We start from the raw sequence: 12,757 nt of genomic DNA, 5'->3' as shown, positions 1-12,757 counted from the left end.
GAGTTATGATCTCTAATATTGTTAATAGAAAAATAAGAAACGGAAAATTATGTATGTTTCAGGCAAATAAAAAAAAGTTCATGTATTTTTCTGGCAAAAATAAATAGTTTGTGTTTTTTTTGGAATTTTTCTTTAAAATAATAACGACGTCATAATGCCGTTAACGGTCGTAACGGAGACGAGGAGAAATTGGAAAAAGATAATAGTTCGTGTATTTTTTATCACCTAAAAAATAGTCTGTGTATTTTTCTGATAATGAAAAAAGTTCATGTTTTTTCTGCCAAATATTAAATAGTTGGCGTTTTTTTTTGAGAATTTTCCCATTATTTCTTATTTATTAATTTTATTTTTGTTGTCGCCTAGAACAGCTTTTATTTATTGTATTAAAAAAAGAAAAATGATTGCCAGTTACTTGAAGTATAGGCCAACTAATGGCCACACATACAAACAATATAAATGTCTTGTTAACTACGTGAATTATTGTCATCACATAAGGACATCCATAAACAAACATAGGTTATGTGTACAATACCATAAATATTCAACTCCGGTATTTAGTTGGCTAGAATCCGGCATTGACCAGTGTTAACCGGTGTTGATCAGTATTGACCGGCGTTGACCAGTATTGACCGGCATTGACCAGAAAAAATATTTAAATATATTTTTTTTCCTAAAAATAATAATTGTTTTGCTTTTATGTAATTTTGATAAATAAATAAAAAATATAAATGATTTGTATAATTTGTAAAAACAAAATATAACAACAAAAAAATACTAGATAATTATATACCAAAAAAAATTAAAAGTTTTATGAGAAACAAAATTTGTGGTATCTAGTAACTAATTTTGTTAATACATAAAATATACCAAAACAATATAATATAACTATACCACTAAGATTTTATGTGTAGTAGATATTTTCATAAAACTATAACAAACATATACATTTTTCTTTTAAATTCATTTTTTATTTTGTAATTTCAAAGGTAGGGGTTTTAAATATTTTTTTCCTTTTTACTTATTTATAAGATTATGTCATTTGAAATATATCCAAGGCATTGCCAACTATTTCTTTGATTTTACAAAACCAACCTTTGATTTTACAAAACCAACCTTTGATTTTACAAAATCAACTTTTTTTTAATTATGTCTTTCATGTAAATAAATATAATTTTTATTATTTCCTTCCTTTCTTTTTCTTATTAAAAAAATAAATAGTTGGCAATGTCTTGGATATATTTCAAATGATATAATCTTATAAATAAGTAAAAAGATAAAAAATATTTAAAACCCCCACCTATGAAAATACAAAATAAAAAATGATTTTCAGAGGAAAAGATATATATTTGTTATAGATTTATGAAAAAATCTACTACAAATAAAAATTTTGGTGGTATAGTTTTATTATATTATTTTTGGTATATTTTCTGTATTAACAAAATTAATTACTAGATGAACCACACATTTTGTTTGTCATATAATTTTTCATTTTTTGGGTATATAATTTTTTTTCATATAACTTTTTGTTGTTATATTTTTTTGTGTAATTTATACAAATCATTTATCTTTTTATTTATTTATCAAAAATACATAATAACAAAAAATAATATTTTTAAGAAAAAAGAAAAAAATTTGAATATTTTTTTCTGGTCAACGCCGGTCAACACTGGTCAATGCCGGTTAACACTGGTCAATACCGGATTCTGGCCAACTAAACACCGAAGTTGAATGTTTATGGTTTTGTACACATAACCTATGTTTGTTTATGAATGTCGTTATGTGTTGACAATCATTTTTTCTATTAAAAACTCGAAATCCAAACTCCAAAGCCCAACCAACCATGTTTAACTGTTTTCCACTAGATTTGCAAAAGTGGCCTGGACCTTGTTAATGAGATTTTGTCCATAGACAACTCTTTTGGCAATTTGAGATGTTACTAATTTTCTCGGATACTTCTCTTTGAAGATATCCAGTGGCTCCACCTCCGCGTCGAAGTTAGTCTGATTCATTCAAGATATATTGGAGATAAACATGATTCCAAATCCAGTTGAGGAGAATACAAATGAGTGTTCACAAGTTTTTCAGTACCTCGTAGAAGAATGCAACACAAACACGGAATTTAGGAGAGTTATTGATCACTTTATGAAGTGTGGATTCGTAAACTCCGTTTGTAAGTATCTGCATATACACATGTGTACGTTTCCCAAATGTTTTCAAGTATTGTTCAAACAAAAAAGCAAGAGAGGTCAAAGAGGGAGAGAGAAGAAACGAACCGTTAACATGTCACCGATGTTGCAAATGAACGATCCAGGGATCGGAATAGCTGGTATCCAATCACCGTCCACGTTTTTCTTTATGTTTTTTTTACCAATTTTGAAATAATAACAAAGTTTGGCTATCATCAAATAAGTCCCAAATATACCTGAAGAGCAGTTTTATCATCATCTTGATTTATAAGCGTCAACAAGCCTGTAGATTTTTTTTTATCATCAGCTATGAAGAGAGTGAACTTGATTCGAGCTCAGGATTACTTACCATAATCAGTGTGAGCTCCACTGTAAGTTGAAGAAAAAGAACAGAGAAGACGAGTAACTACAAAGTGATCAAGCTGATCATAAAGTTAAAATGAAAAGTGTTCGTAGTATATAACATTACCATCCAATAACATCTCCTTGGTTAACACCTGGATAACCAATTATACGCATTACCCAAAAAGGGTCTCTAAGCATCTTTCCCCCAAACTCATAAGGTAATCCACCAAGTGCTAAGGAGATTCCCCTTAATATATATCTAGAAAGATCTGTAGAAAAAAACCATGAAATGAAGTTATAAACTTTTAAATTTTACTGAGATTTTTAACAGAAAAAAAAACTTTTACTGAGATCCAAAAAGGGCTAAAATTAAACACACCTGTGCATAGCTTAATGTACTCCTCCATCACATCTTTGTACTCTTGAGGATTCCTTAGCCTTCAGAAAAGTGGTCACAAATATACACATAGAGAAATATATATAGTTAGAAGAAGATGAAAACTCATTACCAAATTAAAATACTACGATTTGACTTGTACATTGAGTTCTAATAATATTTTAAACGTAATAATATTTCACATTTTTATTAAGTGAAAACTCCCCGAAACTTTTCTCCCAGACACTATAATCGAGGAACCCTTACCGCAGCTCTCCTCCGACGCCGGCGAAGAAAATCTTTACCGGCGTCGGGATTTAATCCGAATCTCTCCTCTTTGTTTTCAATCTCGTAGTCTAACTTTCTTCTTCCGTTTGTTTAAGCTTTTGTTCCCCTTTTATCTCTCTTTAATCCTTTTCATCCACTTACCTCCTTTAGACGATTTTCAATCCAAAGAAGACAGTTGCCGGCCGGAGTCTCCCAACTCTGTACCACTTCAAAACTTTTTCTCGGAGATGAGATCTGAAGACCCAAACTTTGCCAGATCTGGATTTCTGTTTAACCAAGAGGAGATCTTAAACCAGGTTCCTTTGATGGAAGGAGTAGATCCGCTAGGACCATCAAATGTGCCTTGCCTGGTGGAGTTGTCGACGGCGCACGACGGTCTCCTCATTTTGGTATCGAATTCCTGTACCGGAGAACTTAAACTCCTAGGGCCCCCTTCGGATGCATCAAGCCTCGCTTTAAACCCCCAATCACCTTCCCTCCCCTCAATGGAGATGTTTGAGCCCCTGAATCAGACATCCACTCAACCCCGCCGCTGCGTGAACCCTCCGATGCCCCCGACCGTGAAACTAGGTTTTCTGCTGTTGGGCCCAATCTTCTCTGCCCGTTAAGGTTCTTGAGCCCCATTACCAAAAGATGGCTTCCTCGATCTTCCTTTGCTGTTATCCAGGTTTGAGCGGAATTCCAATCTTTTCCATTCTAGTCATTATGTGTGTGGATTTATGGAACCATTTGTTCGAAGACTGCATTTGGAAGGTAAACCACCATTGTTGCTAGTTTGGCTAAGGAATTGTATAGGAAACCTGCTTTTAGATCGACATATTGATTCTACTCTTGAGGCTAGAAGCTTGAATGAACTCGGCATTATGATCCATACCATATGGCGCTGTGATTACCGATGGTTCTTCAGGCCCCCTTATTCCTCACCCCGTATGCTTATCGAGACCTCTAAACTGCTTTGTATCAACTTGTTGAAGTGTCCTCCTAAAAACCTGAAGTTCAATGGCATTATGACCTCATCTCCATTACAACTATCAGCGTTTTACACCGAAGCATAATATCTTCAGAACCATCACCACCACCTGGGTTATAACCCACCGAATCTCTGCCAAGGCAATGCTGTTGTTTCTGTCTCTCTCATCGGAGAGCTTGTTGGCCCTGATTCACCTCTCAACGTCACAAAGTCGTATGACCGTGACTACTTTGTCAGCTATCGGATTCTTCGATGTTGATCAGTCTTGCAACCTTGATCTCACATGTCTCAGCTTGCTTCTTAACGACTACCTCACAGCTCTCTTGGATTATTGCTTGATGTTTTCTATCTTCTTGTTTATGACTTTGGGGAAAGTTTATCTTTGTAATCTTTTTATCCTTCTGAACTCTGGAATTCCAATTCCTTTCTTTTGTACTATTTCTATTTGAATGAATGGAAACCTATGTCAAAAAAAAAAAAAAAAAAAAATTATTAAGTGATTTCCTATATGCCAATAGTTTTCACATTATTATTAAGTGGTCTACTATAAGCTGGGCAAAAAACATAATTACAAAAATCGAAACGTCGCTCTACTCTATTAAAATCACGGCTTATTAATATTATAATTACTAGGCAATCGACTAAAACATTCAAAGTATTAAACTTTCGTTCAACAAATAAACTGAGCTAAGTTTCTCAGCATGGGAACCTATGAATTCTTCTTATGTTTCTTCCTGCTCTCTCTTTCACTCTATTTCAAAGATGCATCTTTATCTGATGTACTCTTTTCAATGCCTCACTTTCTCTAGACTATTGTTCCTCGGTAACATGTTTGAAATGGGTATCTACAAACAAAGTTATCTCCCTTACATTATTATATTGTATGGTTGTCCACGTGATGCATGATGTATTTTTAGTTATTTATATAATTTTATTGATTTGTGATTATTGATTTTATTGTTTGATACATAAATCGAGTATAGTTTTCATTCAATTTTATATAAAAAATAATTTATAGGTGTGATTCTTTATATATGGCAGCAAATTAATCATTTTTTTTGGTTCTTTGAAATGTTGGAACAAAAAGGTTATTATTTATAATAAAATTTTGTTCATCTTGTTATAAGAAACATTTTTTTTCTCCAAAAGAATGGACGAAGAGAACAAATTCCATGTTACTAAAAATTCATAAAAATATCCATTAAAATTTACATATTTAGTATCTAATTAATACCACAATTCTCGAGAAAAATTCTCAAACGGTTTCTAACATCATAAAACTGAACACATATTACATATAATTATATATTTTCTAACTAACTTCACTGATAAGATTTTGCATTTACATATATTTATAATATGAAAAAGTAAATTAACTATAAAAAAAATAAGCAAAACATAAGTAAAATATTTTTACATATGTGTTTTTATAACAAATAAAATAGACTTTTAGATGTCATACCATCTTTTTATTGCGACGTTATCATTTTATTAGTTCATTAAATTTTCATATAAATTTTAAATACAAGTTTTCAAGTTTCACATGGTTATTCATCTTCCTTTCAAACATCAAATATATTATATAATACTCTATTAATAAAAATAAAAGATTAAAAAATATGAAATTGGATTAGTATTTTATACTGTATAATTGCTTTATGTGTCTTAAAATATATCCTTAGTGAAACTAATAAAATTTATATATTACAATTTAATAAAATGGAACATGTCAAAAGATTATGAAACTGAAACAAATATCAGCTTCTCATATATTGGATTTTGTGAAAACCTTACTTTATTATATAAGATGTTGTATAAAAATTACCTTATCAGTTTAGTCGCCTATAAAAGTATCTCGTTTTAAAGATAGTATAAATTCTCTATTTGTTTTGAAGATATCAAACCATAATTTAGTTTTGTGTGATAATTACACGGACTAGATCATTTTGGTCCACCTGCCTTCCTTATAATGGAACCAGAAGAAGAAGCAGCCAAGTTTATGCAATTCTTCTCAAAAATGGGAATCTTGTACTTAGAAATTCTTTTAGAAATGTATTCTGGCAGAGCTTCGACAACCCGTCAAATACATGACTGCCCGGAGCTAAGATAAGGTTTGAAACGTGAAGAAGCGTCAGTATTCAAGGATGTAGAAGTGCAAGGCAAAATATTGAAGATTGTGGATATTTTTTTTTCTTTTGGTATAAGAAAAAAATATAAAATATGTATCTAAGCTGAAAATTTGAAAAACAAAACTTTAAAAAGGATTGAAAATCAAAAAGCCTTATATTGACCACTAAAAAGGTAAAATAGTGTGGAATATTAAAATAGTTTCTATAAATTGTGGCCTAGAAATTTATTTTATTTAGTGTGAATTGGCTTTAGACACTTGCCTTTTTTCTATAAGGATAGACATGGCTCTGGACACACGTTTCACCAGTTGGAAAAGTAAAACAGATCCATCAGCGGGTCAATACACTCTCAGTATTGAGCCTCAGCCTAGCACAAGAAATTCCTTCATCATGGTTTGGAATAATTGAAAGCCCATACTGGAGGAGTGACGTATTGGTTAGCATAAAAAGAAAATTTCACGTTACTTATGAAATCGAACATCTGGGTTTGTTTGATTTGGCGATAACCAAACCTAACTGAACTGGTTTGTTTGGTTATCGGTTAGTTAAAGTATTTCTAAATAGTTGTCAAAAAGAAACTCGTAAGGTTCTCGAGTCAAAACCAAAATTCGGAATCGATTATTTTTAGTTACATTTGGGTATTTTTGATTAATTTGATTCGGTTAAATTAGGTATTGGTGAAACATCTAAACAATTCCCCGAACCGAAAGCAAACAAATCCAAATTAAACATGTTTTGATTGGTTTAACCGAGAGAACCGAAACGGTTAAACAAAAAATCTCAGTTTGAGTCAAAATCTCACCATTAAATAAATGAATCAGCTGTGGTCGGTCGGTATTTCGGGTGATTGCAAGTTGCAACTGTGATCTGCCATTAGTTTAGCTTAAGTTTAACCAGTAAAAATTTTAAGCATCGCGTGAATAAATCGGTTTCAATTATTCTTACTTCTTTAGATTGGTTTTAAAAATAATTAGAACTCAGACCCCAGCGATATCGCGAAAGAAATATTTAAAACAAGTTAAATTAAATTTCAAATTTAGATTTATATCTTATAAATTCGTTTGAAAATATATTATAAATAACAAAATTAAAAATTATCTCAATAGAAAAAAAATAATAAGTAGGGTTAAAACTTTATAAATATTAAACATATATAACTGTGAGTTTAAAAAACACATCCATCAAAATAAAAACTTATAATAAAAAAATAATATGGTAAAAAGACTCAACTCTAGTTAAAAATTATTAAATAAAAAATTTATAATGAATCGAGTCAACTCTACTTATATTAAGAAAAATTATTAAATAATTTGTATGTATTATAAGTATAAGATATTGTATGAAAAATTATTGTAAAGAGTAACAACTATCATAACAGTTATTGATATTTATATTACTCATAAACAAATAATATGACGAAGTAATCCTAAGTGAGAATATCAAACCAACGATTATAATAAGTAAATGTATTTCTGTTAAAATATATTTTTTAAAAAATAAATGTCATCTCGAGTGAAAATTTATCAACCAATAATTATAATAAAATACATAACTTCTAAAAATAAAAGATGAAATAGTTAAATCTTAAAAAACACATATTTTATGAAAATTTACGATAAGAAATGCAATTGTAAGTTACATAACTAAAGCTGACTAAATTTCTATATGACTAAAATCTTTAGTTAGATTATTGAATAATAGTGAATATTAAATATTAAAATTCATCTTATTTAAATTCAACATAAAACGAAAAAAATTGTGTCAGCGAACAATGATTCATTGATTTGTTAGTTATCTAAGAAGAGACATAAACATTTTAGATAAACATAACTATTGGAACAAAAAGACGTAAATAAGATATGGTGAAAAGACATAACTCTACAATGAACAGAAGCAACCATATGATTTTCTTTTATGATAAAAGACACAACTCTACAATGAACAGACGCAACCGTTTGATTTTGTTTTTAAAAGAAAAAAAATATTTAATGAAAAGATACGACGAAAAATCGCAACTGTTAATGTCATTTATTCAGATTGTTATTATTATATAGTTTTTTATTGTAAAATACACAATTCTACAATAAACAGACACAACCGTATAATTTTTTAAAAATAAATATATTATATAGATATTTTATGGTGAAGGACACAACTCTACAATGAACAGACGCAACTGTATGATTTTTTTAAATATATATATATATATATAATATTTAACGTAAATATCCTCCTTTTATATTTAAGTGACGAATCAGAATCATTGCTTTTCTTCTAACAGTTGAAATTTTATCTGGAAAAGAATACCATTTAAAATGATTCATTTCACATTTACTACAATTAAAGCGTCCAACACAAATGAAAAATATACAAGATAACCATATAGCTTGAGGATATCTTTTCATATCTGGACTTTGTAGTAATGTTAATGCAACATCCAATTCCGATGTATGCAACCCATATAAACTGTTTTTAAATAGAAGGCATATTCATTTAATCCAAAAGTCAAATCCAAAAACTCACTATATAATCCACCTATCTCTTGGAAAAAATCCTAAGTATTTTCATTAAATTTTTATATTGAAAATTACCTAAAAGTTGTAAATTAGATTCACCATTTCAAAAATCTTTTGTTAAATCAAGAATTAGAGGAATTTCTTTACTTTTAAAAGAATAAATGCTAGAGAATAATTTAGAAAGCTGTAAAAACTGTTAAGGTTGAAACTTTATTTTATTTTGTGTTATGGCAAAATGAAAACAGTTCGAATAGACAAATATATATAGATGTCAAAAGATACGAATATTCGAATAAACACAACTCTATAATGAACAGTTGCAATTTTACAAAAAGAAAACATTACAATGAACAGTTGCAACTTTTCGTAATGAACAACTGCAACTTTTCCTAGAACACACAATTGAAACTTTTAGCAATTTTGAAAAATTATCTAAAATGTACAATTGAAAAAACACAACTTTTGATGGCATTTATTTGGATTGCTATTATATATAGATTATGTGGGTATTCTTTTGAAGAAAAATATGCCTCTATTCTAACAGTTTGCTATTCATATATAGTATGTATCTACGATTAATAAACACAAGTTTTTGGCACTTTCGTTTTAAGATTTCTTTCAACACAAACGTATATGCAAAAATGGAGAAGAAAAATTCAATCAATCACTTACCACTGGTTTTGCCCTTCTAAGACCTTTCCGATGTCCCCAAACTTCCCTTGCTTCAACTCTCTGTAACACTGTCTTCGTCGCGGTCCATAAGAGAATAAAACCATATATCCGTTATATAACATCACTACTTATAACACATCACTCAAGCCAAAAGCTAGTCGTAAGACAAACTTACATCAATGGCTTCGTGCATATCTTGTATTCCACTCGTAAAGTTTACTCCAATTCTCTGATATCCCCTGTGCAACAACAACACATATGAGTGATTCTATAGTCGGAAAGACCTTTTGTTTTCTGACGTGTTCAATTCGTAAATCTTCAGTTTGTGTTTTTTTTTTCTTTTCCGGAAACTAGTACGTTAGTAATGTAAAAACAAATCTACCAATGTTATTTCTAGATATTTAGAGACGATAATAAAACCATTTTAACACATAATTGTTATGTATAATAGGATTAGAATATTAGGTACATAATAAAAATGTTTTTTCGATAATACAATCATAATCGCATGTGCTGTATGTAGATTGATTATTATGTATAGTAGGATTAAATCAATAATAATAATTTAGTAGACGACAAGAAAAATAACCGTCTTCCAGTCAATTTATCAAATTCAAACATCACTTTTGCTTATGAACATTCGGTGTAATGCGGATTCAGTTGAATTTTGAGTTTAAAAAATAGATTATACTACTTTTTATATAAAATTGCAGAGGCCAGGAAATATCTTGTTAATTAATTGTACCAGGCTAGCAGCCTGTTAGATCCTTTTTGTTTAAAGTAAACAATTTCACCAGCTGAGAACAACTTGTTGATATTATGATGATAATCTTATAATGTCTCGTTCGTTATCAAACATTGAACAAAATAGCAACGATCGGTGGTACCAAGTTATACCAACATTGCTTCATATAATATGGAGAGATGTGGAAACAAACCTGTATCCACCAGCTGGAGTAATCTTGATCTTAAGTTTCTCCTCGTAAGGAAGCTGGAAGAACTGATGCGTCATCTCTTTCACCTTATTTATAAGAGCCTCCGATATTGCATGACCAATCTGAACCACATTCACCAACCCAAAAATCACTCTTTAATATTATTAATTAAACACTATAAAGTAAACTCAAATTTCGAAAGTTTTTAATACCACGTAGAAGAATCCGACGTCCCGAAATGCCTTGTCCAGTTTTTGGACAACTTCCACCACCCCGGTATCCTCCGCCATGTCGGAATCGTCACATTTGGCCACTAAAGGACTGATGTCTGCAACAACATTATCGCATTAATTTAGTTTCACTGGCATTGGCATATTTTATATATATGACGAGACGAAATTGAAGATATTATTATATATTTGCTGAAAATAATGAGTATATTTACTGTTTCGTACGTACCGATAAGTGGTAGTAGGGATTTGAAGTCTGTCACCATTTCGATATCAAAGGAAATGTTAGAACACGTTTTGCTCTTCTTACGTACGTACGTATGTAAAGACTGTTTCAATTCACGATGATATATTACCATAAACACTTAAACAGCTATGTCATTAGTTTAAATACCCACTGATTAGTTGTCCCCTAGGATTTCTAAAGGCCCGATCTGGAGCAGCCCAAGTGGCGAATGTATATTTGTGATCTGTAAAAAATATATATACACTTATACAGTATATCTATCTAATATATAATAGTATGAAAAGGTTTTTTCTAACTTTTATTCACGTTGCAACATTTGACATTCTCTTTTAGTGACACATGTCATCTTTTATTAATATTTTATTCTTTTAAAACAAATTTATATCATTTCTAATTCCAAATAATCATATTTCTCTTCTTAATGTTGGTATAATTTACATATATTTTTAAATCCATTTTTATATCTTAAGTTCTTTTGTTAAACAAAATCAGATTATTTTATAATAAAATCTCATATTATATATATGATACAAAATATAATATTTTATAACATTTACTAATAAATAACTGATATTTGATACATCTATTTTACACATTTTCCTTACATTTTATTTAATTTGTCTTTCATCCTTTAAAGTAAAAAAAACACACACACTATTTTATAATAAAAGAAAATATCATAATAAAAACCATATCTTGGATAAGAAATGAAATAGTTTAAATACATGACTATGATTAAGCTTTTATGTAAGTTTATAAACCTTAATTTTTACATGTTTTAGAATCATATAATATTTTCTTTCGTTAATTGAGTAGGCAATAAAGTTAGTCAGCTACACACTTCAACTAAAATCCTATTAAATTACGATAAATTACACAACAATAGCTTTTCCTTTTATATCAATACACATATCAACATAAAAGCGATCTTGTCAAGAGCATTTCAGAATTGTTGTCATGTTTAAATCATATATATATATAAGAAGATTTTCATATATGTTGACTTCCTTGATTTTCTATCTATTTATTTCATTAGAAAATTGTAAGTGACATATTTAAAATAGTATTAATTAAATCATTAAGTTTGATTATTTCTTATATGGAAAATCTATTAAAATTTTATATTTAATATCATGTAGTGGGTTACAACTTGCTTTTACTATGCATTAAAGAGAGTTATAATTTCAATAACCATGCATTGAAATGTATTTAGTCTATGCAGATATTTATGTTACAAAAGTTATGACACCAAATTCCATAATTCCCAAATTTGTAACTGTTAATAAAATATTTTGAACCTAAGAGTAACATCTATCTAACATTCAAATAGCGTACGTACATATAGCTATAGGTAGACATTTACTTAAATACTTAGACTCATATTTACTTTCAAATTCTATACATGTTATAACATATATCATCAACATTGCAAGAGAAAAAAAAATCGTCATGTTTCTTGATTATGATGGTACCCTTCTCCAATCCTTGATGATCCAAACAGAGGTCTGATGTCTAGCATTATAAAAAGGAAGAATAAAAGGAGAGGTTATTTAGACCCCTTCTACCTTAAGTTAGTGAACGATTTAGATCTGTGTAAGATCTATCTGTGGGGTACTCTGTCATTTAATTACTGCTTAGAGATTCTCGAAGACAAGATGGCAAAGCGTTCCGAGCGTCCCGAGCATTCCTTGGATAGTTGGGCTTTACCCTGCTTCATTACTTCGTTAGAGGTTTCTTTCTGACTTAATTATAGGGGTACTGTGTTAAAGAATGCTCGGGACGCTCGGAACGCTTTGCCATCTTGTCTTCGAGAATCTCTAAACAGCAATTAAATGACAGAATACCCCACGGATAGGTCTTACA

The 12,757-nt window shown here is 29.9% G+C and overlaps 1 protein-coding gene across 1 annotated transcript; it reads right to left on the bottom strand.

Annotated features, from left to right (window-relative positions):
- Window positions 1-1,830: 1,830 nt before the first annotated feature.
- On the bottom strand, window positions 1,831-11,006 carry LOC104783965 (homoarginine-6-hydroxylase 2-ODD-C23.2-like). The gene is made up of 12 exons (XM_087509090.1): window positions 10,877-11,006; window positions 10,630-10,745; window positions 10,421-10,539; window positions 9,658-9,721; window positions 9,483-9,550; window positions 2,911-2,969; window positions 2,656-2,800; window positions 2,536-2,555; window positions 2,423-2,469; window positions 2,274-2,351; window positions 2,089-2,178; window positions 1,831-2,000 (listed from the first exon to the last, which is right to left on the bottom strand). The coding sequence occupies exons 1-12, from the start codon at window positions 11,004-11,006 to the stop codon at window positions 1,845-1,847; spliced, it is 1,092 nt and encodes a 363-aa protein (XP_087365216.1). The 3' UTR covers window positions 1,831-1,844.
- Window positions 11,007-12,757: the final 1,751 nt, after the last annotated feature.

The sequence above is a fragment of the Camelina sativa genome, chromosome 4 (genome assembly GCF_030686135.1).
Source record: "Camelina sativa cultivar CO46 ecotype springtype chromosome 4, ASM3068613v1".
NCBI classification, from domain to species: Eukaryota; Viridiplantae; Streptophyta; class Magnoliopsida; order Brassicales; family Brassicaceae; genus Camelina; species Camelina sativa.
Note: the sequence above shows the minus strand (reverse complement) of the source record. Positions and strands in the feature narration are given on the sequence as shown.

Bases quoted from the DNA above. Each gene is read 5' to 3' on its own strand.
- LOC104783965 (XM_087509090.1), bottom strand. From the start codon at position 11,006: ATGGTAATATATCATCGTGAATTGAAACAGTCTTTACATACGTACGTA. The intron at 10,746-10,876 runs GTACGTACGAAA...ATGTTGTTGCAG, and splicing joins ATCCCTACTACCACTTATCG to ACATCAGTCCTTTAGTGGCC. The intron at 2,556-2,655 runs GTAATGTTATAT...TTCAACTTACAG, and splicing joins CAAGGAGATGTTATTGGATG to TGGAGCTCACACTGATTATG.